General features: G+C 41.2%; 1 protein-coding gene across 2 annotated transcripts in view; it reads left to right on the plus strand.

Moving 5' to 3' along the window:
• Positions 1-27652, plus strand: part of SARNP (SAP domain containing ribonucleoprotein) — a 103908-nt gene that overhangs the window by 36768 nt on the left and 39488 nt on the right. The window contains exons 6-9 of one of the 2 annotated variants that reach the window (XM_020782993.3): positions 1027-1100; positions 8203-8231; positions 10318-10343; positions 13528-13596. In XM_020782993.3, coding sequence (XP_020638652.1) covers positions 1027-1100; positions 8203-8231; positions 10318-10343; positions 13528-13596 — 198 coding nt within the window. The remainder of the gene's footprint in view (positions 1-1026; positions 1101-8202; positions 8232-10317; positions 10344-13527; positions 13597-27652) is intronic. The other variant, XM_020782999.3, reaches the window with a different exon arrangement.

A 27652-nucleotide genomic window follows, 5' to 3' on the forward strand; every position in this document is an offset into this window, starting at 1 on the left:
ATTGGCCATGTGGGCTGGGACTGATAGGGTTGGGAAAGGATGATGTAGAGTTTCTCATTCTATCTTAGAACCTATTCCAGTTACACTGTATAACAGAACTGGAGCATGTCTGGAGAAGAAATACAGATTTAAGTAAGGTGCTCAACATCCTAAACCTGTGTTAATATTAATAGAATTCTCATTCTTCAATACAAAAACTAGTTTGGGGTTTGAAGGACCCAGTTGTTTGATTTTTATTACTAGCCAGCTGTTACTCTGCTGAGTCAGAAGAGAATCTCTAAGTAAGCTCCTAAGTAAAGCTAGTCAGCAAGTTTCGAGGCTTCAGAGGGCCACTGCAGGTTTCACCAGCCCACAAAAAATAAAATAAAATTGAAATGGTAATTGATCAGAAGTTGTCTTCTTGTTTTGGTTTTTGGAGTTTGTGTGCAAAACATTGTCCGTGAGAGTATTTTTTAAAATGTAGGATTGTCATACTAGGGGCCCAGAAATACATTTCTGACCACCACCTCAAAAAACGTTAGGGGACATGGGAGATCCAGAGAGGTTATAAAACAGCATTGGGTCTACAAGTAATCCCCTAGCTGCACTTTATTCACCCATGTTATACAACAACTAAGTAATGTGGGTTTCTGCTTGGATTCCATGAATCAGAGAGATAATTTTTCTGTCCTCGCTACAATAGCATTTCTGTTTTGTTTCAGTTTAAGGCAGAGTACAGACAAAAGAGAAAGAATATGCTAACATTCCTTCGCTGTCCTGTATGAGATTATATTTCCAGTAGAACCCAAATTTTCCATTCTGCTACTTGAAGCTGGCCTTGTTGAGTTTCTGCCATTGGAATCTTTTCTGATTCCAATAATTATTTTCTGAATCTTGAAATATCCAGAAATGTTACCACTTGGGGGGGGAGTTACCCCTTCAATGGATGGTGGAAGGCTGAAACATACTGCAGATCTTATATTTGAAAGTAAATTCATTTTTCTTTAATGTCTACATTAGGTTTGTCTGCTTTAACTTCTGTTTCAGAGAATGCAAAAACGGGCAGAGAGATTCAATGTTCCTGTGAGTTTGGAGAGTAAAAAAGCTGCACGAGCAGCTCGGTAAGTCTGTCATTGAAATACTGCCATTCTTTCCTGCTGCTTATTCATGATTCAGATAAGTGTTTATTATTGATGCTGCTTCTAGCTGTTGTGTAGTAGTTTATCGGGTAAATATGATAGAAAACATCAGTGGTCTGAATTCTGATTAACAACGTATGACTACCACTTTGCAGAGATGCTTAGATGGGCACTACAAACATTTTGGGTACCTTAAGTAACACTTTGCTTTTTTCACATTACTGATACCAATTTCATATATATTACTAAAAGATCTTTCATCTAAGTCAAGTGTGGGTTACCAGTTGCACTTCAGATGTTGTTGGATTAGAATTTAGATTCTTTTTCGTGGCCTCTGTGAATGCACACATATGGGATATTGTCCGCCTGCGCTGACTCTCTCGGAAGATTCTAGAGCTAAAAGTAACAATTTTATGGTGTGATCCTCCACGAGGTATATGCTCCTCCCACCCACCATCTTCCCCAGTTTCTTTTTTCCCGGCCGAGCTGAATGGTTCTCAGGAAAGATTGAGCGCTTCACTATTTGCCTTTTGGCTAGTTTTCTAGGCTCCTTTGAGCTTTTGTTTGTTTATCTTTAAATTATCTACTTAGTGATCCTCTGCGTCTTTTGTTTGCCTAATCGGCTTTCCGCAGTCTTTTTATTCCCTTCCCTTTCCCCTTCCCCCCCCCCCCCCCCAGTTCTTTGCTTATGGCCTCACCGTCTCCTTTTAAGAGGTGTATGACCTGTGCGAATAAAATCGCACTTTCGGACGGTCATAGCCAGTGCCGTTTTTGTTTGGGTGAGGAACATCCTACCCATTCGTGTCCTGCTTGTAAAAATTTAACCAAGCCGGCACTTAAACAGAGGCTCCAAAGACTCCAGTCCTACCTTTGGCAAACAGCCATGAATCCTCCTACTACGTCTTCAGAAGCGGCTAGATCTCCTGCCCTTTCAGCCGATAGACTTCCAGCGGGCCAGTCTACCTCTGATTCTACCTCTGTGCTACCAGCTAAAGACACTGTTGAGAAAGCAAAATTGTCTGGTAAACACAAGTTGCCCTCCTCTCAGAAGTCTCGAGCGCACGATGCAAGCTCGAAGAAAAAGCCCAAACCTGCCCCTAAGAGGCCTAGAAAGGACAAAGTTCCCCAAGTGGAGCCCCCTCAGCCTTCTCTGCCTTCCCCCATCCTCACGGAATCATCCAGAGAAGCCCTTGACTTGGCCTCGGATGGAGATGAAGCCCATGATGTCGCCCCCCCCATGATGCCGCTCCTCCCAAGCATTGGCCTCAACGCGGCTGCGCCACAGTCCAGCCCGGCCTCAGCCCATTCCAACCCTGACTCAGGGCGGGCAGCTGAAAGCTCGGCATCCAATCTGGGGGTTCCCCCTTCACCTCCACGGAAGAGAAAAGAGAAATGAAAGCACCTCTCCCCGCCGAGGTCCGTGTCATTGCAAGGCGATTTTTGCCCTTTTCCAATGGTACCATACCATTTTGACCCTTTCATCTGGCAAACCCTGTACGAAAGGTACCAGCCTGAACAGGCTAAACCAGTGGTCCCCAACCTTGGGCCTCCAGATGTTCTTGGACTTCAACTCCCAGAAATCCTAGCCAGCAGAGGTGGTGGTGAGGGCTTGTGGGAGCTGTAGTCCAAGAACATCTGGAGGCCCAAGGTTGGGGACCACTGGGCTAAACGACTACGAATGATGCCGGAACTTCCCCATGCCGCCCCTTTCGTGGACTCGAATAGCCTCCGCGCAACCACTTTGGCCCCAGTGGCTTCAGCTCCGCCTGTATGCCCTCCTGCCCCATCTAAGCCAATGCCTCTAACTCAAATGCGAGACAGAGCTCATGAAGCCGTACCCCTACGTCCTGCACAATCGATGCTGGACCCGATGCCATCTCAAGGCCCCTTTGAAGGCATGCCTATCTAAAGGCACCAAGCTCCCCTGACAGAGGGCTTTGGTCCATCAGACTACCCTTCATCTCCAGGCTCCCCTGCATCTTCGGAGGCACAACACTCTGAGTCCTCCCATGAGCCTGAGCTTCCCCCTCCAGTCCCAGATACGAAGGGCAGCCATGCTTTGTCCTCCTCGGATGATTTCTCCTCCTATTCTACGCTTATTTTCCGAATGGTACAAGCCCTGAATCTCGACACTGAACAGCCCTTGTCTGCGGATGCCAACCTGGTGTTCGATGACATCAACCAGGAGCGTCCCGTTTCTTTGAGTCTCCCCTTTAACAAGTCCATCCTTCAACTTATTAAGCATACTTGAGGAAAACCTCCTTCTACTATGCAGATTTCTTGCCGCACCAATGGCCTCTGTAGGACCCACGGTGTCGATGCCGAATTCCTCAATAAACATCCAGTGCCTAACTCTGTTATCGTCGAATCCAGTCAGGCCCGAACCCAGGCTAGGTCCAAGCCTACCCTTGCCAACAAAGATGGCAGGAAAGTTGACACAATGGCAAAACGAATTTACTCTCTGCAAGCCTTTTTGCTCAGGAGTATCAGTTACCAGGCAACTATGGGCGCCTTTCAGCATCGTCTTTGGAATCAAGTCCTTCCTCTTTTTGACTCATCTCCTGAACCCATGAGATTTGATCTCATCAACATCCATTCGCAAGCCATTTCTCTTGCCAAATATCAGAGGATTGCGGCGCAACACACTGCTGAGGCCGCTTCTAAAGCTTTGGTTACCTCCATCTCTATTCGACACCATGCCTGGCTCAAATCCTCCACAATATCTGAGGACACCAAATCCAGAGTTGAGGACTTACCCTTTGATGGTGCCGGCCTGTTCAATTCCACAACCGATGATACCATGGAGGACTTTCATAAGAAGCGCAAAACTGTGCACTCCTATTCGGCTCAGCCATCTACCTCTTACCAACGGCCCTTCTACCGTTCGGGCCAGTTTCATCCCAAACAATACCAGAATCGACGGTATAGACAGTATCGTCCCCATCAAACCAACAGGTCGTTACCTGCCCCTCAACCTCTGATGGCATCATACCGGCCTCAAAGCCTACCTCGGCAGCATCATCCTTTTGTAAAGGACAACGAAAGGGTAAGCAATATTGACAACTACCTATGCCTGCCTTTTCTGACATTCCTCTTTACCCACTGAACTGTACCAGACTAGCCCCATTTTTCCATTGTTGGCAATCCATCACCTCAGACAAATGGGTTCTATCCATCGTAGCATCTGACTACCTCATAGAATTCTCCGAATTACCCCTGTTGGGGTTTATTCAATACACCCCCTACTCCTCTGCTCTGCAGGACGAGGTTACCAAGCTTCTCCAGAAACATGCCATTTTTCCAGTCCCTACTTCGGACTCCCTCAACGATTTCTACTCAAAATACTTTACTGTTCCTAAAAAAGATGGAGGCCTCCGCCTCATCCTTGATCTCACTCACCTCAGCCATTTCATATCTCCCCGCAAATTCCGCATGCTTACACTGGACTCTATTATCCCTTTGCTTTCGCATGGAGACTGGTTCATAATTATCGACCTGCAGGACGCCCATTTCCACATCTCCGTTCATCCAGACCATCAAAAATTCCTCCGGTTTCATTTCAGCGGCACTGCTTTCCAATTCTGTGCCCTCCCGTTCGGGCTCTCCACCCCCCCCCCCCCGGCTTTCACCAAGTGCATGGCACCGGTGGCTGCCTTCCTCCGGCTACAGGGAGTAAACATTTATCCCTACATCGACGACTGGTTGATAGTGGCAACATCGTACCATGACGCCATAAAAGCACGAGACACAACGCTCCATACGCTTCACAGTCTCGGCCTCAAGATCAACCTCAAGAAGTCGCACTTGATCCCAAAGCAGACGGCCAAGTTCATAGGCATGGAAATAGACTCCCTCCATGCAAGAGCCTTCCTGCCTCCAGACAAGATCAGGAAAATCCAAAAGGCTGTCCGCCTTTTCCAAACACATCACTCCGTTTCGGTGCATCACGCCCAAAACCTCCTGGGGCTCATGGCATCGACGACAGCTGTCGTCCAACACGTCAGGCTCAAAATGAGATCCCTGCAGGCATTGTTCCTTTCCCTGTTCAATCCCGAAACAGGTCTCCCTTCTACCCTACTGCAGGTGACACCAGAACTAGCCTCCCAGCTCGACTGGTGGACTCGCCCCGACAACCTTCTCGTTGGCAGGCTTTTCTCGCCTCTCAGACCTTCCATACAGGTCATGACCGACGCCAGCCCCACAGGGTGGGGTGCGCACTGCCTTCAACACACAGTCCACGGACTCTGGTCAAATCAAGAACTGCCACTTCACATAAACCACCTGGAACTGTTGCCAATCATCAAAGCGTTCCATGCTTTTCTTCCCCTCATCCGAGGTCAGGTAGTGCAGTTGGCAACAGACAACACCACTGCTCTCTTTTGTGTCAACAAGCAAGGAGGTACCCACTCCCCTTCTCTGCTCTACCTAGCTGTCAACCTCTGGGAGTGGTGCTATTTCCACCATGTTTTCCCTATTGCTGTCCACATCTCCACCGACGACAACACCTAGGCAGACTGGCTCAGTCGGCTACCTACGAGAACGCACGAATGGACTCTGAACGATGTCATCTTTCAGCACCTGTGCCGACGATGGGGCACTCCCTCACTAGACCTCTTTGCAGTCGATGCCAACAAGAAATGTCCCTGATTCTGCTCCAGAGACACCAACTCTCTGGGAGACGCATTCCTGATGGACTGGTCTCGAGATCTCCTTTACGTATTTCCCCCTCTGCCTCTAATCCAGAGAGTAATCTTCCGTCTCCAACACGACGGAGCCAACGCAATCCTGATAGCCCCGTACTGGCCGTGCCAGCCATCGTTCACTCACCTGGTCTCGATGTCGTCAGACATGCTCCACCTTCCTCTCCGCCCAGATCTCCTCTCGCTCAACCACGGCCTCGTTCTTCACCCAGACGTCACCTCTCTCAGTCTTGCGGCATGGAGGATACTCCCGATGTGGTGCAGGTTCTTCTTCGAGCCCTGAAAACCTTCCACTACCCTCCTATATGAAAATAAATGGAAGTCTTTTCTAAAATATACTCATGACAATAACGTACCTGCCATACCTGTCTCTTTGAAGACTCTGCTCGGTTATCTCCTGCATCTTTTCAGTTTTGGCCTTTCCCAGTCCACATTAAAGGTTTATCTTTCAGCCATTATGGCTCACCAGCCAGATGATTCTCCCTCCTCCAAGTTGTTTTCTCACCCAACTGTCAAAAAGTTCCTCAAAGGGCTCAACAACATTCGCCCTCCTCAACAACGTATCATCCCCCAGTGATCACTGCAGCTGGTTCTCAATGCCTTGATGCGGCCTCCATTTGAGCCCATGGCATCCATCGACCTCAAATTACTGACCCTTAAATCGGCCTTCCTTGTTGCAAACACATCAGCCAAACGGGCTAGTGAGCTCGCCAGTCTTTGAGCCAATCCTTCCTTTATCCAGTTTCACCCCGATAAAGTGACTCTTTATTTTGACTTTTCTTTTCTCCCAAAGGTGGTCTCTGACTTCCACCTCAACCAACCCATCATACTACCTTGCTTCTTCAAGTCTCCTTCATCGCCCCAGAACACATGCTCCATAATCTCGATGTCAGACGTGCCCTGACTTTCTACGTTGAAAGGACAAAAGCTTTTAGGAAGTCCAATAAATTTTTTCTTTGCTTTCACGGCCCACACAAAGGGGTCCCAGCCTCCTCTCAATCCATAGCACGTTGGATTGTACAGACTATCTCCCTTGCTTACAGCCTGTCGGGGAAATCCCCTCCAGAACATCTGACAGCTCATTCTACCAGGGCGCTGTCCACCTCTGCTGCCTTTCAATGTGGCACCGAGGTTCCTGACATCTGTTGTGCCGCTATGTGGTCCACACCATCCATGTTTGTCAAGCACTACCGCCTGGACGTCGGAGCACACCAAGATGCTGCATTTGGCAGAGCTGTCCTGTCATCCTTCTTACCATGACGACCCACCAATCGGTAAGTGCAGCTTGCTAGTCACTCATATGTGTGCATTCACAGAGGCCACGAAAAAGAAAAAGAGGGTACTTACCTGTAACCATAGTTCTTTGAGTGGTCCTCTGTGAATTCACACAACCCGCCCATCCTTCCCCTCTATCCGTCATGGGTTGATTATATAATTAATTAATTCTTTCCTTCATACCTGGCGGATAAAATTCAGGAACTGGGGAAGATAGTGGGTGGGAGGAGCATATACCTCGTTGAGGATCACACCATAAAATTGTTACTTTTAGCTCTAGAATCTTCTGAGAGAGTCAGCGCAGGCGCAGACAATACCCCATATGTGCGAATTCACAGAGGACCACTCAAAGAACTTGGTTACAGATAAGTAGCCTCTTTTTATCTTTGACTCTGATGGGAGTTAAAGTCAAGCAGCCTCAAATTGGTTGACAAGACATAAAGGAAAATATGATATTTTGGGAGCAACATTTTTTAATTATGTAAAAGCCCATAGTGGCTGCTGTTGTAATGTCCTACTCCGGTTAGGACACAGTCCATTCATAGAAAAATTCCTCTAAAATACAAGGAAGATGAGTAGCAATTTCAGTTCCTTTTACAGCCTTTGATGCCCAGCAGATCTAGAAATAATTATGTTTGTCATTGATTACATGATGTTCTGTAGTTGGTATCAATGAGTGTCATGGATATTATTGAACTGAGTAAAAGGATAACAACTGAGCAAAACATGTTACATAGAACGCTTCTTTAATTCTGGCAGTAACTGATAACATACTTGATATATGTTTGATGAGTACCTTAAAGACTTGTAAGATGTAAAATTCAGTAATTAAAGAATACAGAATAGCAAGTATTAAACCACAAGAGCATCTTTGTTGGACTGCCTGTTCTACTGTGCTGAGGAAGGTATTGTGAACAACAAAAGTGCTGTTTGCATCTGTCATTATTTGCTAATCTTGTTCAAAGTCCAGACAAGTGTTCCAGATTTTCCTTGATGTATTTACAAGGTAAATCATAACTTAGCTTGTATTGAGACTGTTTTCTGTTCTGTGTCATAGCTTAGATCCTGAACTCAAAACTTTCTAACTAGGGTTGCTGTCTTTCCCACAGGTTTGGTATGTCTACAGCTTCAGCTAAAGGTATGTCAGTATGACGTGGAAAAATTATCCATCATGTTTCCCTTCCCATAAATGATTTCACCTCTTTTATTCCAATCATCTTGTTAAAATAAGATTGTGGCTGTTTGTTAAGATACGACTGGAACTGAAGTGGCACTGTATTTTTGAACTTTTATATATTGCTAATAATACCTACAGTCTAACCTTGACTGTTATACTAGGTTTTTAAAATTGTAACTAATAGTTAGAACTGAAAGCATTGCATGTATGCAAGTTTCATTCTATGGAACTTAAGCTTTCATGCAGATAGGTTAATGTAACTGGGCTTATAGATAAAGGTACGTGATAAATCCTGACAAGATTTGGACATAAAGTCATACATGCTGTTCACCAAACCATTGAAAATCCAATGTATCTTCATTTAAATAGTAATGTTAAATTCTGAATGTGATGCTGTCTTTACAGTAGTGCATCTGATAAAATTTATCCACCTTTGGGTTTCATATAGCAGCAACATCAAGAAATTCAAAGTACTGTCTTTTGTGAAAAACCTGCTTTTTAAATTTTGTTGATGGGGAACATACGGCACTTCAGATGTTGTTGGCCTCCAAATCCCATCATCTTCTCTATTGACTTTATTGGCTCATCTTAATAGGATTTGCAATTTAAGTTCAAAAGTTGCACTGTTTGCATAAGTGCACAATAGGATTTTTGTCACTCTTCTACATGCTTTTTTGCAACTTGCACAGAAACATGAAAAGACATAAAAGACATATCCCAGGAAGAAGAAAAAAGAATATAAAGGAGTTCTTCTCAAAGGAGTCTGAAGCTGAAATAGAAATCAAAGTCTCAGAAATAATGCTTGAATTAAGGAAAATGTATTGGAAAACATCATAGCTTTGATCTTATGCTGCTCTTCCAGGAACAGAAGGGTCTGTATCCATTAGGTATTCCCACTGATAGAATCGGGAGGTGAAGTGATTTTCCTTGATTCCTCCCCCCCACATCCAGACATAGGACCAGGGTGGATAAAAATAAATGATTTTTAAAAAATCAAAAAATCACAATTTAAAATTGAAAAATCATTTTTTTAGATTTAAATTCTCAGAAAAATCTCATTTGTTTATTTAAATTGTTTGATTTATTTAAATTGATTGTTTATTTAAATTGATTTAAATCAAATCTATCCTGTGTAGGACTTTCATATTTTTGGACTGTAGTCCCTAGATGTCTGCAGGAATTTCTCCCAGCTGGAATTTGGGGTGGGGGGAGGTGTTACCAAAAAATCAAAGTCCTCTCAGGTGATTAAAATTATTTACAGCTGAGAAAAAACAGTCTTGTTTGGGACATGATGACTCCCTGAGAAAATAAAGGAAGTAGCTAGGAGGGCTAAGCTCTATGTTGAGCTGCAAGACATTTGTCTCTGTGTCCATTATGCTCTGTAAAGGGTGCATCTCAGAAAGCTACCAGATTCGTAAAGCTCTGCAGCTCATCATATGATTAAAAACACTTGTGAGGAAAAAAGCCTCTCGTTTTGCTTAAATACTTGGAGCAAATTCCAGAAGATTACAAGTTCCACAAGAAATGAGAATTTGCAAAAATCATCTCACCACTTGAGGCCATAGAGGCACTCTGTGGTAGGAGTTCTATTTGTGGAAATTTAATATTCAAACCTGTGCGTCTAGTGCAAATTTCCTACTTCAGGGCTAAAGAAATTTCTATTTTGTAGAATTCACCAAATTCAGTGGAATTGCCAGAGAACTTACTATAGGGTTATAGCCACAGGGAGGTATATCCCCCACCTCCCTCCAGCAGCCATCTTCTTCATTCAGAAGAGTGTCCCAGTCCCCTAGTGGTGTTTTTGTGGAGTTGCAAATGGCTGCAGAAGGGAGGAAATGGCAGAACATTTTCCTTTCGTTGGTTTCCTTCAATTAAATTAGAATTTAAGTTATGTTTTCCAGTGAATTTTTTTATATATGAATGGAATTTTCAGGGTAGATTTTATGGTTATGAGGCACATTCCATCAATTTTGCTTCCACTACCTTTTTCACTCAACTCTCAAACAATTTGAATTTGTAATTCAAAATATTCTTTTTCCTATTTCAGGTCTCTTAGCAGAAAGTAAGACTTCAGTAAGTAACTATTTTTCTTACATTTGTAGCTGACTGCATTTTTAAATGTTAATTATGTAATTAAGACATTCTGATGGATCCCATTCCCACAAACAGACAAATTGAAAGACTAGTGTGAAAACTGTGGTCTTCAGTGAATAGGACCTCAAATTTAACAATAAACATAGATCCAGGTAATTATTTAATTTACACATCATCAAAATTTTATTCCTTTCTTTACTTAATGCAATTATTTGATTCCTAACAGCATAAAACACAAGATTTACATTTCATGTATATGATGCTCTCTATCTCGGGGATTGTCAACCCCCAGACCGCAGCCTGGTGCTGGTCTGTGGGCTTGCCGGAACTGGGCCGCGGATACAGATCTCCACCCCCCTTGCACTTATAAGACATCCAAACACACACTTTTCTAACCCAAAAATTAAGAAAACTTAGCTTTGAGGATTCAGCCTCTGGGCTGAGAACAGAGTCCCTGTTGAATATGAACTTACAGGCTCCACCTCCAACTAGGTGTATTCCAGTTGGTTTGTTCAGCATCAGCTGATGTCAGTTCCATAAGGCTCATGATTGGAGGAAACGATGCCTCCTGACTGTAGGAAGCTAAGCCTTGTGGCTGAAGGAAACCTGTTTAAAGAGGCAAGGTACAGGCCATTTTGTTCTCTCCTCAGCTATCTCAGCTTACTTCCGTGTAAAAGATGCCCCTAAATTTTTTGTGTAATGATTTTAGGGGAAAGTAGCATCTTATACACTGGAGGCATTCAAGAAAAACTTAGATAATCACCTGGCAGATATGCTTTGATTGTATTCCTGAACTGAGCAGGGGATTGTACTTGATGGCCTTATAGGCCCCTTCCAACTTCACTTTTCTATGATTCTATGATACACGGAAAAATATGGTATGTCACAGCTATAGATTCTGTAGTTCTAACTGACAGATGTTAAGCTGTGCAGAGGTCCCTGGCTTTATCTTTATTCCTTCAACCTCTTTGTTCCTCATTTTTTTAAGTTACTAAATTCATATTGCTTCTGCCTGTACCATGTTTTCCAAACCTGATAATTTTTGTTTCTTCAAAAAGTTTGTTCATGTTTCAACTGTTTCCTACATTAATTATTGCTAATATCTGATTTTTCTATATCATGCCTTTGATCTATCCAGAAAGTTCCTGTCAGAATAATACCTTTAAAAAAAACATTTCTCAGAATTCATGTTTTGTTCTCTTTTTCAAATCCCTTCACTTTCCACAACATGAACAAATGCGTAATCTTTGCTTATGACTTTCTTTTCTCCATTTCAACTACCAAAAAAATCTTACCTTCCTTTGTATGTCTCTGTGCATTATTCCTTACCTATATGTTGTAGATTCTGTCCACTTCCTTAATGCTTTTGCCTTAACCCTTCAAACCTCAACCAAATGAAGTCTCAATATGTGGACTTTTGTATATTTATTCCTGTTAAATCTGCGTAATTTTCAAAATTTAGATTCCAAGCTCTCTGGCATGGAAATAGGACTCCTTGTGTTTATTAATCTGCAAGAAATTGTCTCATACTGTAGAATGATTTGCTTATATTCGTTTATAAGTTGTTGACAACAGTGTTGTAAGTAAACAACTAGATGCCCTGCTGATGGGTCAGTGTTTCTCCAAGAGCTAGAAGAGGGAATGTTAGTGTTGCTTATTCAATATTAGGAAATAGATTCCAACCAAATATTCTTGGGTTCTTCCATAGTACAGTGGTGCCCTGCATAACAGGCACCCCGTTTAACGACGAATCCGCGATGTTTTTTGTGATCATTTTTGTGATTGCATTGCGATGTTTTAAATGGTAAAACATCGCTTCACGACGATCGGTAAGCTGTTTCGCTTACCGATTTTCGCATAGCGATGTTTTCCTAACAGCTGATCGGCGGTTCCAAAATGGCCGCCAGGTAAAAAAAATGGCTGCCCGTATTGTTTTCGCGCCCATTCCTCGCTTACCGGGCAGCGAAAATGGCAGGCATATGGAGGATTTTCACAGAACGGTGAGGTTTTTGCCCATAGGAATGCATTAAACGTGTGGGCCACCACTATATAAACCTTTACAGTACACAGTTGTTTAGTAATTGCCAAATATTCCTCCATTAGGGATGTTGAATGTTGCTTCAAGTAATTTAAAGAAAATGGGTAATACTGAGATAACTTTGTCAATATAAATTTATTGATAACTTTAGGATTACATGAAGTGCCACTTTAAAGGAAACTATTTGCATGATTACTGGTTTGTGTACTGTGATAATCCACCCCACCCCCTTCTCCATTTAGAAGAGAAAGGGAAGGTTGTGCTGCTGGTCACATCCTTAAAGTGACTGTTTCTGTTACTCTGAAGGAGTCAATCTGTAGAGTATTGTGTGTTAGAATAATTTATCAAGGTAGTACTTGAATGACAAAGGGGAAAGGGTGGCTGTTTTGCACAAAAACTAGAAATTCCTCAAGATAGAATCATAAAATAATGGAGTTAGAAGGGGCCTGTAAAGCACTTAGATCCAGCTCCCTCCTCAATGCAGAACGCCAAATCAAAGTATACCTGACAGCTACCTAATTTTCTCTTAAATGCTTCCAGTGCCTGAGTGCTCACTACTTCCCAAAGTAGATGTCATCTTTTGCTTCAGAGAAAATACTCAAAAATTGTCCTCATGTTTAAACTGGTTCTTAGCTCCATGCTTTCTTAAATACAACATTTACAGGAAGTTTTTATGCAGATTGTTCCCTTTGATTCTAGAGTTTTTTCATATTTATTGTCTTGAAGTTAGGTAGCATATATATATATTTGTATATAATAGGTGACTTAAAAATTTCATTTGGAATGAAAATTACTGGGAGAGTTAGAAATAAATGTCATGATTCCTTTCTTTTTGCTATTGCCAGTGCTTCTTAAAAGAAATAAAAAAGGATAATTCTGCACAGACATTAACAGAAGCCATACTTAGAAGTAATTTGCCACACAACTGTATCTTGAATGCAGATCTTTTTGTTCTACTTTCACGATGTTATTACCAAAAAAGGATTATTGCAGTGTTGATTCAGTGAGGCATTTTTAATTAGGGTATAGTAGTTTAATGCGTACAGGTGCCCAATTTTAAGTCTCTTGTTTTTCTAGGCATAGATGCTTATTGTCTTTAGGTTGATAACAGTATAAATTTTCTAGGTAAATATAGACAAATTGAAGGAGAGGGCTCAGAGATTCGGCTTGAATGTCTCCACTGTCTCCAAAAAGGTAAGTTTCCAAGACAAGTGTTACTATAGTAGAGTAGTGGATAATTTAAAAATTAAGAAACTAGAACAAATCTATCACTTAGCCTCTATAATTCTGCTTTCTTAATGTTACTTATTTTGATGAAATTTGCTGGTGAATTGAGGATCTTAAATGAGCTTCATTAACCAACCTTCAAATACTATTTACAGACTTAAAGCCTTCTGTAATGAGCTCAAACTTCCATGTTTATTACTAAAGTATGGGACATAATGACTTCTGATTTACTAATGTGTATATCTAAAAGTGGGTACCTAGGACAGAATGAGGATTCTGTTGGTTTGCTACACCTACTGTTGCTCAGTGGTATCTCTTTTTGAGCTTACAGAATTGGACTCCGGATGGTGATGGATTCTTTTTGGATTGTTATGCTGAGGGATGTCTACATCTATGCTAACCCTCCTTTTTCCAAGGACTTTATTTCCTCCATAACAGCCACATGTCCCTTGCAGCTGATGTCTGGCCCCACTGATGCTGAAAGGCAGATTCTAAATCTAGTTTTCTGTGCTGCCTGGATGATCTGGATGTGGAGGAACTTTATGTAATTCTATTGTCATGTGTAGACCCCTAGAGGGTTAGATTCACGGGAGCATGAAGCTTATGCATAGACTGATAAAGGTGCTTCACCCCAGAAAACTGGTGGATCTGACTGGTTTCTTAAGTATTTGCCTGTGGGATTTTCCTGTTGTGAAAAGGCTTCTTCCATAGTTGCAATTCTTCTCTGTCAGCATTGCTTCTGCCCAGAGTTGTGTAAATGAGCTTTCTTGATTAGTCAAGAACCTGTTCCGGTCTGGCCCCTGAGAAGACAATTTAGATCATTTGTCTGCCTACTGTGAACAGTTTGAACAACACTTTAGCTAAAATCTCTTGGATCTGCTTTGACTACAATGCTGTAGTTGATCCAGGCCCAAATCCAGATTAGCTTTATTGTTGCTTGTCTAGTAATAGTGGATATTTTTCAGTTTGTTTGGTTCAAAGATACAAATAGGTTTCTTGGAGAGATGAGAGGTGCTGTGCATGTCTTGGTCTTCCTGGTCCATAAAAGTGGTCAGAGTATTGACCGAATTGGTAAGAGAAGTGGTAAACACCTCATTGCAATAAGGTGGGTTTCCAGCATGTCTGAAAGAAGCAACTGTGAGACTTTTGCTGGAAAAGTCCCACTTAACTCCATGGTATTAGATAATTACTGGTCAGTCTCCAGTTGCTGGAATGAGTGGTAGAATTTCAGTTCGAAGGATAATATCCTCCAGGAATGTTTAGAGATGACAGCCATGAAAGGAATACTGGAGATTGGCTGGGAATTGTCCAGTACAATAGGTTTAAAATGGCGGTTCAGCAAATGTTTTATGACTGCTTCTTTTATATCCATTTCACTGTCAGATCCATTATGGAACAGAAAAGACTTTTGTTCCTTTGATTGATTATTTGTATGAGGAGCTAGATAAGGAGAGTGCTCCTGTGCTTTCTGCTTGGCCTCTCAGTGGCTTTTGATGCCCTCAACCATAGCCTCATCCTGAACATCCTCTCTGGGATGGAGCTTTGACTCACTGTTTCACAACAGCTTTGGTTGAGTTAAACTCAGAGGTGGTTCAGGAGACCTATTCAACACCTTGACCGCTATCCTTCGGCGTCATTCTGGTTCTGTCCTCTCTCCTGTATTATTTAACATAATATATGAAATCTCCAGGAGAATTTGGGGGTTCCCTAAGATGATACCAACTCTATTTCTCATTTGCATATAGATCCAATGAAATTGTTTCATTTTTAAAAATTGTATCTGATGGACTGAGTGAGGGTGAACAGATTGAAGCTTAGTCTAGAGAACACTGTCAAAAGGCTCCTGGTCTGTTTGATTCCCCCACCCCCAAACATAGGGCTGAGAAATATGTAGCCCTCAAATTGGTGTTAGACTGTAGTTCTGATGATTATAGGACCTGAAATTTAGTTGGATCTAGATGGCTACGAGTTCTTCACTACTATTCTAAGAGATGAATGCCTGCAATCCTAAAGTTAATTCTCCCAAAGATAATAAAACATCTGCCTAGGTATTTTTCTTCAGGTTGCACAGGGGACTGGAACTGGCATCTAATTTTCTTTGTGGAATATTTATTTATTTATTTATTTATTTATTTATTTATTTATTTATTTATTTATTTATTTATTTATTTATTGGTATGTAGAAATATGAGCCCTGAAGTAGTACAACTATACTCTAATATGATGTAATTCCAGATTCCCCTCTGCCTTCTGGTACATTCCTAAAACAGAATATAAAGAACTTAGTTTAATTAATTTCTAATATGAAAAATGCAGTTATGTCAGAAAGTACAGTCAACCCTCGACTTACGAACTGCCCTACTTGCGAACAATTCAACTTACGAACCGCTCTGATAGGGAACCCAACATGCGAACTTCCCTCCAGTTACAAACAGAAAAAAAAGTGCCCCCTTCCCTCCCCACCTCTCAGCTGAGGGGAAAAAAAGGTCAGAAACTTAAAAAAAAAAAAAAAAGCCACTTACCAGGCCTTGGTAGCCTATAGTGAGTTCCAGTTCAGTAGTATTTGAGAAGGAAATTCTGCGGCAGAATGTATTAGATCAAGTGATATATATGTGCTGTATTAAGAATTGTGATGATGTAAAAGATTAAGAAAAAACTGTATCTGGTTCTGCAAACTGGTATAAAATAGAATTATTACTTTACATGGGTCTGAATGCTCCAGGCAATTCTACAGTTCACTACCACATTTGAGGTGGGGGAGAGGAGAACACTCGTTCATAATTTCAGGCTTGGAAATATTATTCTGCAAAAGACTAGAGGAGAAAGAAAGCTGTCATTTTGCCTTAACCCTTGGCAAATAAACCATTCCATCCCTCATGGGATTTGCACGCTGAACTCTTAATGCATTCCATTCTGCAGTAAGGCACTGAACCTGGCACCAGGGAGTTCAACCATGTAGAAAATAACTGGACGTGGAGGCCACTTTCCTCCCCACCCTCTGCTCTGGGGGCAGGGTGAAATCATGCAAGTGCATTAAAGCTGGAATATGTGGAGGGGCAGGTCAGGGTGAGAGGCTGCTCAAACATCATTAACCCTGTCACTGGGAGTGCACATTTTTCAGGAAGAATATATGCTTTGTCAGCATTTATGACCAAGTTTCCTTTGAGCAGAATTGTGCAAATGAGGCTTAGTATTTATTGTAAGCTTGCTTTAAGAGCTTTCTGCAGTTATCCCTTTGAAATACTTTATCAGAAACAAAACAAAAAGGGGTTGTTTCTCTTAAGAACTACAAGATAATCTAGTTTCATTAGAGAATTGATCCATATTATGCACTTGGAAAAAATGCCAGTAGTACAATATGTCCAAGGTCAGAAATTGATTGGTAAGTTAGGTCTAAAAATCTATTCTTTAGATACTGCCTCTTTTTCTCTGTGTCTCCTACGTACATATATTAGGAAAGGTCAGCAGTAGTAAATTTAGTTGTTATAGTGGTTTGTATTGAGAATTTGTGTTTATTCTTCTGTGAGGAAGTAGATATACAGGTGAGGAAATGCCTTTTCGTCCTCTGAAGAGCACAGTCCTAAATTCTATAGAGAAATATTGGTTACTTCAATTAGCCTCTAATATTGTGTTTTCCACCTGGGTGTTCTTTATAGTGTTTCATTATAGATTAGCTTGGTTACATATGTTCTCAGATTTTTAACAACATGCAGTGCAGCAAAAACTTTACAGTAAACCATTGTCTCTCTGGAGCCACATTTCATTTCCTATTCAAATTGGTTTTGGAGAGGGGGAGGGGGCAGAAATATGGCCACAGGCAATTTCAAGCCTGCTGAGATCAGGGAAACAAACCTAGATCTGAGGGAGAGGCTCTCCAGCTAATCTGTAGCTTTGAACCTACTGCTGGTGTGGAATCTATTACCTTCAAAATCCTCTTCCTGAAAGATAACAAAGGTCCTATTAGTACAGTAGAATAGAGGTGGTGACTGGCCCTATCTAGCATAATAGAAGTGGCAGGTGCTCGCTTGTGTTTTCTTATCAGCACATAGCCATCAAATTAATTTTTAAAATAAATCAAGAAAGCATTTTTCTTTCCAGAACTAATCACATCCCTTCTCTGTGCTCTCCTGGGAGGCCTCCTTTTAAAATTTACCCTCTGACCTGCGGCTGCTGTCCCTTGATTTCTGCTAGTTACACTTAAACTGTTCCCTTTTCTTGTAAATTTTCCCTCTATAGCAGCTGCTCCCTGGACCACTCTGAACCCCTGCTTTCCCAGTGGGAGAGTTGATAGCTGCAGGCTTCAGTGTTGCAAAGAGGGCCGCATCGTAATGCATCAGCACATTCTCAGAAGGCTTGCTTTTTCTTTTTATGCATAAAACAGTTTCTTAGATATCCAGCAGAGAGAATATTACCACAAAATAGAAGACTGGGATGCCTTAGAGAACTCTTAAGTTAGTATAAATGTTCTTTTCTCCTTCATGTGCTCCATTATCCAGTACCATTCCCTCACAGAGCAGATGACTAATATAATTCATGCTTTGCATCAGCTAATGTAAGGGTCTTGAACTGTCTTACAAGTACCTAATTAACCTGCAGTCTTGTCAGAGGTTGGAACTAGGGAAGTATAGTATTAACATGTCAGAGTCATGCTGCAAATGGAAATAGAAATGCAAGGATCTAAACTCAGACACCTTAGCACCAGTTTCTTTGACATTTGAGTTTCAATTGCATTGAAAAAGAAAAAAGGAATTTTTAACTTGAGTTTTTTCCTTGAACCTAGAAGATTGGTGTTGGGTAATCAAGCAGGACTTCATTAACAAATATAGTAATATCAAAATTTGTTATAATTGATGTTACCGAGTAAGCAGAAGGGTATCAGCTGCAAGAAATATAAACATACTTAATACAATTTCAAAATAGCAGGGCATATTGATAAAACAAGATTAAGATATATAATGTTCTCATCCCTTGCACTAATAAAATAGCATACAGACCTCCAGTGGATCTCTTTGCCATTCTTCCTGGTTGAGATTAGAAGAGAGTAGGGGCTCTTTTAGCATATCTTGGTGCAAGTTTGCCATCTTCCTGGCAAAGTTCATTTTATCATGTGGATTTTGGAAGACAATTACACCAGCAAGTTTTGACTTAAAAACCGAATGCCAAAATACAGTTGGTTTGCTTAGTTTTTAGCAAATTTAGAGCAAGGTATGGAGTAGAGAACCGTTTCCTTGCTCATTCTTTTCACTGCAGTATTACCACTCCCATTCCACTCATCAGATAATACTTTATTAACATGCCTGGAGAAGCCTTAAGCCCTTTTATTACAAGGTTTTATAACTGCTATCCCATATCTAGTACTTCTTTTCTCTAATTAATCCATAACATCAAGTAAAGAGCACATAACAACCAGTCACATTCATAAAATGGCTAGCAAAGTTTTCACGTACTTATGTATTTTACTTTACTCTTTCTTTTGATGGTTCAGGGCAGCAGTCTCATTTCCATGCATTAATAAGATCCAGAATTGTTTGTCTTCAATAATACTTCTACTATGGGTGTTCTCCAAGAGATCACAGCAGTGTAGTCTGAATAAAGGACTCTGTCCAAGGTGCCCAGGTGGTCTCACAAAGTTTTGCCAGATGTTTTACAGGCAAATTTATTCTGTTGCCCTTACACTTACCAAAAGATATAAGGAGAAACAGTCTCAGGATGTCTGGAATAGGTAACAATCTGTGGTATCTTTATTGTGTGGTGAAAAGTTTAACACGTTTCAGCAGGGCCTTCATCAGAAGCTTAAAAATGAACAAAATTAAATGTATACATATCAAGTATATTTTTATAAACTATTATGTGACTCAAGACGTTACTAACTCATCATATAGCTTATAAAAACCAAGCAAAATCCTTACACTTATATTTGGTTCCTTCATAAAACTTGTACTGATATATCCCAGAGACTATCATACACATTTTTGCAGATTGAGTCTCAAGCATCTTTCTTTTCTTTTCTTTTCTTTTCTGTGCTGCATTCATAAAACACTGTCTTTATACTGATGGTCCAGTCAAATTACTATAAAAAAGATTCCTGCCCTTCAGATCGGCAGTGACCTAAAATACAATATCATTTTTCAAAGTAGCGAAAGTTTGGTAAATGTGCATAATTTAGCAACTGAAAATTTCCCCCAAATGGCTTTTTAAAAGGCTTGTAATGTACGTATATTCCCCTCTCTATTATGGCTACAAGGCAGAAACTCAGCTTTCTTGTTGTTCATTGTTTTAAGATGCCATAAATGGTGAGATGAAACCCAGAATGAGCCTTTATTGGAAAGCTAAGAGGCCAAACAGTTCTGTCAGTTGTATCCCAGTATTTTCCCCTCCCCAGGCTTTCAAACATGCTGAAGGTGCATTAAGTTTTTTAGTTCATATTTTCTCTTAAATTATCTGTATGGATGGCAAAAATCCACAATGTGGATAGCAGTTAGAGGAGTAAAAGCTGTAGTTCTTTTTTCATTTCCATTATACACAGCTTCATTTTGTAAATGGAAAAGACACAGATGTGCTAATAAAAAGTCTTATGTAGCAATGAAATCAAGGAGATCCAAAATCCCTATCAGTTATTCTCCATTCATAGGATAGTTCTGCTGGAGGATGAGATAATTTTCACCTGTCTCCTCTTCTGCCTCTGGTCTTTGACAAGCAGCCACAGAGAACTGTGGAATCTGAAACAGAATGTGGTGTAGCATGATAGCCCCTCCCCACCTCAGCTGCAGGGGAAAAGGGAAAATAATAGAGAATCACCTCCCTCTCACTTCCTCCAGCAGGAGGAGCCTTCCCTGGATCTCAGCACCATACACAAACAGAGGCCTTTTAATTTAGAGAAGGGAAGTCTTTAAAATAACTATGTTATTCCTTACAGTGTGTAACTCCAGTTATTCGCAGAATGATAGCCTATTCCTTCACTAATGAGCCATTGTCATTTTGTCCATTTTCTGTATCCCTACCTGGTCATAGGCACAGATTAAAATGGCTAGTCTTCTGAAAGCTCCACACGCTACTGTGTCTTTTCTTATTGGTTGGGGTCACAGTTTTTAAGACCATGATCCAGCCATAGTAGAGTCATAAAGCTTCTTCCAAATAACATTACTCTAAGGATTGGGGTTCTTCATACAGGTTGGTTATGTCTTGTTGTATGATTCAAAGCTTAGCTTTAAATTTCAAATTTCTTTGTGGTTGATTATGGTAATTGGAGCTGAAGCACACTTTTCTTGAGCAAGTACAGATGCATTGGAAAAGTTTGGTCATAATTATAAAGTAGACGACCAGAGGTCCTTCAGGAGGTACCCAAGGTTTCACAAGTAGAAATGGTACCATGTGAAGCTGCAGATCAGTATAAAATAATATACTGAGTGCATTGACTGTCAAACAGCTGAGTTACTGCCTGGTTGTAAGTTGGAGCTCATGGTTTCAACTGATTATAGGCCAGACTCTAATATTCCTTTTCTGGGCAGGATCCTTAAGCATGTGATGACCTCTCAGCTCCAGATGTTTCTGGTGAAGCAGATTATCTAGATCAGTTGTTCCCAATCTTGGGTTGGCAGAAGCTCATGGAATAAAACTCCCAGAAGCCTTCACAACTCGCTGTGCTGGCCACGATTTCTGGGAATTATAGTCCAAGGATGCCTGGAGACCTGAGGCTGGGAACTACTGATCTGATGGCTGTGTAGTTTGTGGATGATCTACACCATGAACTGAACAACGAGAATGTTTCCCTGTTGCTTCTACTGGACCTCAGAGCGGCTTTTGATACCATAGACCTTGGTATCTTTCTGGGTTCCATCTTGAGATGGGACTTAGGGGCACTCTTACAGAGACTCAGTTTGTATCTGTGTAGAGAGACTTGGAATATGGTGTTGAGGGGGTTCCTGTTCAACTCTTTGGTCAAATACTTGCCTGCATAGTCCTTTAAGGCAGTGGTCCCCAATCTTTTTGGGGCTGCGAACTGGTTGGGGGGAGCGAGCTCCATGCAGGAGCATGCTGTGCTCGTGCACTATGCGTGAGCATGACACGCCCCCCAGGTGCGACACACCCCTCCACACAAGTGGAGATCCTTATCCGCGGCCCAGTTGTGGCAAACCCATTGACTGGCACCGGGCTGCGAACCAGTTGTTGAAGACCCCTGCTTTAAGGGCAGTAGTTCTCAAAACTTTTGGACTCATGGCTCCCATGGGCAGCAGTGGTATAGCAGGAGGACGCGTGTGGGACAATCATAGAGGCAAAGGCACGTGAATGAGCCAGAGCTGGAAGAGCAGCAGCAAAAGCCACAGTGAAAAAACAAAGAGAAGCTTTTGTGTTGCTCCTGGTTGGTTTGATGGTGCCTCAGGGATTCATGGGACAATGCAAGGGCCGTAGGGCACCATTGGATACACTTTGTGAACTTCTGCTTTAGAGATCAGTTGTATTTCTTGTGTTGTTTAATATAGATTAAACAAGATTGTGAGAGATTGTCCAGAGTTTTAGTGACATCACAATGCTAATGATAATGCACATTTCTCCTTTATATCTAAATCCAAGGAATTCTAACTGTAAACAAGTGTCTAGTATCAATAATGGACTGAATGAGGGTGAACAAATTGAAACTTAATCTACTTACAGTACAGTGGTGCCTCGCAAGATGATTGCCTCGCGGGATGAAAAACCTGCGAGATGATTGGTTTCTGCGATCGCTGTGGTGCTTCGCAAGATGGTTTCTTCTATGACCATGCTTCGCAAGGCGGGTTTTTTTCCCCCCGAGACCGATGCCTCACAAGATGAATAAATTTCATTCATCTTGCGAGGTTCCCATAGGGAACCTCACAAGATGATTTTTTTCTCAAGACAGCGATTCTCACGGAACGAATTACGTTAGTCTTGTGGGGCACCATTGCACTTTAATATTTAGATATGTTTTTGTAATGTTTTAATAGGTGTTAATTCTTTGTTTAGTCACTTTTAAATGTTTGATTTGTTATGATTCATTTGGCTGTTTTAAATGTTGTAAACTGCCTTGAGTTGCTTACACAGAAAAACGGAAGGAAAGAAAGAAAAAGTCAGTTTAAGGTTGGGCCTGGAAGTTTCCTTGGCTGGGAAAAAACAAATAATAGTTAATTCCTGCAAGTTGAAAGTGTACATCCAGCTATTACTCATAACTGTATCCATCTTTAAATGAGTACAGTTTCCTTGATCAACAGAAAACCAAAGCAGAGGTAAGAACTACTGGGTGAAACTTCCAGTTGTGAAGGGATGTTAAAGAGGCATTGAATTCTCCTGGTAGGTTCCAGTACAAAGGCTCTGAAAATCCAGTATTTTTAGTTTTCTAAAAGAGAGAGTTCCAAGAATATCTAATTTTTATCAGATTTCCTTTGTCACATTACCTCTGTTTGATCCATATATGTAAAATTGCCTCATGCTGATTATTCCAACAAATAGTCTGCCTACCTAATTTCCCTCCCTCTTGCTCCTTGCTTCAGTCTGCTACGCATCTTTTATCCCCACCATCCCTAGTCTTTCCTCTCATTTTGCCTCACTGTCACCATTCTCCTCGCCCTCTTCTGTCCTTGGCTTGCCTTGCCACTGGCACTTCAGCCTCTTTGTCCAGGCGTTCCTGTCCCTCTCCTTGCCTTTCTGCCACCCTATGCTTCCTTAGTGTGCCTACTTGCCCCAGTCTTCCCCTCCTCTGTTTTTGTCTCACTGTTGCCAATTCTGGGATTTTTTTAGACTAGTGCCAAAATCCTGAGTAGGGAAAATGTAACTGAAAGTATCCAAAAAAGTTCAGCACTTTCACGTTTACTGAAGGGGCTGCTATCCAAATGACCTCAAAGCTGATAAGGCACACAAACCTCAGAAAACCTCTCAAAAAACAAAACCTAGACATTTTCTTTATGCACATCTCTAGTAGGAAGTTTGAGTAATTTTACATACTAGTCAGAGGGAATGAACCCTCAGAGAATACAGTCCCAGCTTCAGGTGGCATAGAATTCTTTTCTGCTGTTAAAAGAAAAGGATTTTCTTTTAGGCATTATTGTCAAGAGTCATATTGGTCAAGAGAGAAAAATCTGTTTTAAGGTAATAATTTGCCAGTTTAGTGTCTATAACCCCCCCTTTTTTTTTTTTTTTGCAAAATGTTAAAAAAACCCTGGGGGAATAGGAAGAAAGGCTTCAAACATTGGGGAGAGTATAGAATAATTGAGCTGAAAGGGGCCTATAAGGCCATCATATCCAACCTCCTGCTTAATACAGGAATCTAAATCAAAACAGATCTCACAGATGGTTGTCCAGTTTTCTCTTGAATGTCTCCAGCTTTAGAGTGCTCACCACGTCCTGAGGGAATGGGTTCTATTGTCATACTCCTCTAACAGTTACAAAGTTTTTTCTGATATTCAGCCTAAATCTGACTTCCTGTAACTGGATCCCATTATTATGTATCCTGCACTCCGTGATGATCAAGAATATACATCCTGCCCTTCTTCTCTATGACTACCTTTCAAGTACTTGAAAAGTGTTATCATGCCAAAATAGTAGTGAGGAACTACTTAATGTCAGTTTCTTATTGCAACTTCCACTCACATGCTGCTGTTTGTCCCAAAAGTTCCAGTTTATTTTAAATAGATCCATGGAGGGAATGTTTTTAGCAGAAAACTGGCATAAGGCCTCAATCCTAATTAGACGTCTATTACAGACATTAGTCTCACAGATCCTTCCTCTTCAAAAGAAAAAAACGGCCAGCTTAAGTGCCCATTTTCTGTGACAAACCTGGATCCTAACTGAAGTCTTTGTGAGTTTTTATATTTAAAACTTTTGGATCAAAAATTATGTTAGTCTGATTTATTTGAAGGAAAGACAGTGTAACATTTAGATTCAAATTTTATCTGTGAAACACTTTTGCCAGAGACAAACATGTTAAAGGAGTGGGAAACTGGTTCAGAGTTATGAGCTGTGTTCAGAATTGCTTCTGAAGCTTCAGTCATAAATACACTTGCAAAGGATACAGCCCAGTGAAAACAGTGAGATTTAATTGTAAGCAAGCATGTATAGGTTTGTGCTGACAATCTCATTTTTTAAATGCTTTGATTGATAGTTTTGGTTTGTCAAGACTTGTCTGCATAACAGCAAGTTCACACTTTTAACATTTTGAACCTCATACTTAACTTCAGAACATAATTATGAATCTAATCTGATGTAAAACAATGTATCTACATATCCAGTGCAGAGATTTGCCCTTGATATGCTGTCTCCCATTTTTCTGTCCCCACCCCCACCCCCTTGAAATGATGTCACCCGGCTCCAACTTGAGTAGCCATGAATGTAGGCCTGTTGATTTTAGAATAATGGGAAATGACAAGGTGAAGAATAGTGCTGGCAGTCATGGACATTTCAACACAGGGATGCTGAAAGCAAGGCCACCTCCTCCCCCACACCCTGAGTCGTTTAGAAAAGAGTCCAGTGGCTTATGTAGGGCTGTGCAGAGATAGAGATACATAAGCTGTGTGGCTTGCAGATCAAGTTATAAAATGGGTGCCTTATATCTCTCCATAAATATTCCATCTGTTTTATTCAACATTCTGTTATGAATGGTGCAGAAACAGCAGAGTTTGCTCTTAATATATTCTTCTATAAAACCACCACATTTACGACCATTGGATTTCTCTGATACAGTAGATGTTACCTGAAATGGTCATTTATTTTCATGTTTCCCAAACATGGCCTTCTATAAAGTTAGACCTTGTCTCAGTAAAAAGGCAACTCATTATATGCTCACATACTTAGATTTATAGTCTGCCTTATAGGACTTAGAGCAGATTAAACTAGTTATAAATAGACAAGATAGATCAATGTCCAAAAAATGTTTTGCAGCCTTTGTCAAATGCTGACCCTTCACCCCAACCCCTATTCCCTTGTTCCTGTTTTTCTATTATTCCCTACATCTAGCCAACATTCTTTTTTTTCCTCCTATGAGATTCTGAAGCTGTCTTTGTGACTGAGACATACTGCCTCATATGTTTGAGGCTAATGCTGTGATAGGTAGTCTTGCCCACACATCATCTATCCTCTAATATTACATCTCTCACTGAGAGGAAGAAGTAATAAAGATGATGCTTTGAAAAGAATTAAGCATCAAATATATCTGAATAAGGCTTTGAGACATTTCTTTGAGAAAAGCCAGTCATAATCACGAGGCAGCACTCAAGGAAGCAAATAAGATCCACAGTTCAGTTGAAGGACTTAAAGCTACTTCAGGAAAAAATGTAGGGCTGTGCAGAGGAGGAAAAGAGCAGTTCTTTTTTGGATGAGTTTATGATATATTTCCCATATTTTACAGGAATTTGATGGCTATTTTTGTAAGAAGTTGGCAGATTGGTCTCCCTAGAAGGCAAATATGAATATCACCACCACAAGCGGCTGGGCCAATTGGACCCTCTACCCAGAACCAGGGCATACACTTACCTCTTGTGGCACAAAGTCTCCAGCCCATCATAGTTCATGTCACGCCAATAGCGGAAGTAGCCTGGCTGAGGCTTTCCCGCCTCCCTGTGCTGCTGACCACTCAGCAGCTGAGCGGGGAGACTAATCATCCTGCGTCCTTGTCGGATTGATTAGCACGACTGGGCTACTTCTGCAATTGGCACAGCGTGAACTACAATGAGCCATGCGCACCGCAAAGGGTAAGTGGACGGCCTGGTTCCGAGGGATTCAGTTGGCCTCACCACCTATGCTGGCAGTGTCCCATCTCTATAATAATGTATTATAAATACTAAATTACTGTTAGTAAATAGGAATTAGGTGGGACATTTTGGGAAGAAGTTGGCACTTACAGTAAATTACTAGGTGATCTAATGTTAATTAATTTTGAAAGAGTGGTTATTTTGCAGCTCCTGTGTTATCTTTATGATTTATTTATGATCATAATTTTAATCCAGATGTTCTAGTATATAAATTCTATACAGTGGTGCCTCGCTTAACGAGCGCACCGTTTAACAACGACTCTGCATAGCGATGTCGCTTTTGCAATCGCAAAAGCGATCGCATTGCGATGTTTACGTAGGCAAAAACTCGCATTGCTTAACGATCTTCGCATTGTGATGTTTTTTAAACAGCTGATCGGCGGTTCCAAAATGGCCGCCGGGTGCCCAAAATGGCCACCGCAAGTGTTTTCGCACCCTGCCCTCACTTACTGAGGGCGCGAAAATGGCGGCGCTATGGAGGAACTTCGCTGAGCGGTGAGTTTGGGCCCCATAGGAACGCATTAAAGCAAGTTTAATGCGTTCCTATGGGTTTTTTCGATCCGTTTAGTGATGTTTCTGCATAGCGACTATTAATCCGGAACGGATTAACGTCACTATGTGGGGCACCACTGTATTCTGATATAAGTATTTCAATTAAGTATACTTTTTTCAGGATATGATATTATAGAATTTGTGGTGATAAGACTAGTGGAATGAAAGAAAGGACAGATGAACAACTCATTAAATGCTTAACTTAAATCCAATGTTAACTTAAATCCAGTTGACTTCACTTACTACCTTATAATAATTGGACGTAGATATTGAATTCAGCAGTATTTTAGTAGCCTGTCTACAGAAGTTTGCCATCTAATGGGCTACTGTGCATCTGCTTCAGAAAAGTTTTGAAATAATTGCTGCTGCACTGGGAAGTATTAGTCCTCCTTTTGAAGTTTCTAGCCAGTGTATTTTACTGTTACTGTGTTTGGTATACAAAATTGCTAAAATATGATTGGAAGAAAACTGTGTTAAAATCCTGACTTGGACTTGTTAAACTTAGATCTCTGAGAATGGTTGTTGTTTAGTTGTTTAGCCATGTCCGACTCTTCTTGACCCCATGGAGCAGAACACGCCACACCCTCCTGTCTTCCACTGCCTCCCAGAGTTTGGTCAAATTCATGTTGGTTGCTTCAATGACACTGTCCAACCATCTCATCCTCTGTCGTCCCCTTCTCCTCCTGCCTTCACACTTTCCCAACATCAGAGTC

This window comes from Pogona vitticeps, chromosome 2 (assembly GCF_051106095.1).
Source record: "Pogona vitticeps strain Pit_001003342236 chromosome 2, PviZW2.1, whole genome shotgun sequence".
Classification (NCBI taxonomy): domain Eukaryota; kingdom Metazoa; phylum Chordata; class Lepidosauria; order Squamata; family Agamidae; genus Pogona; species Pogona vitticeps.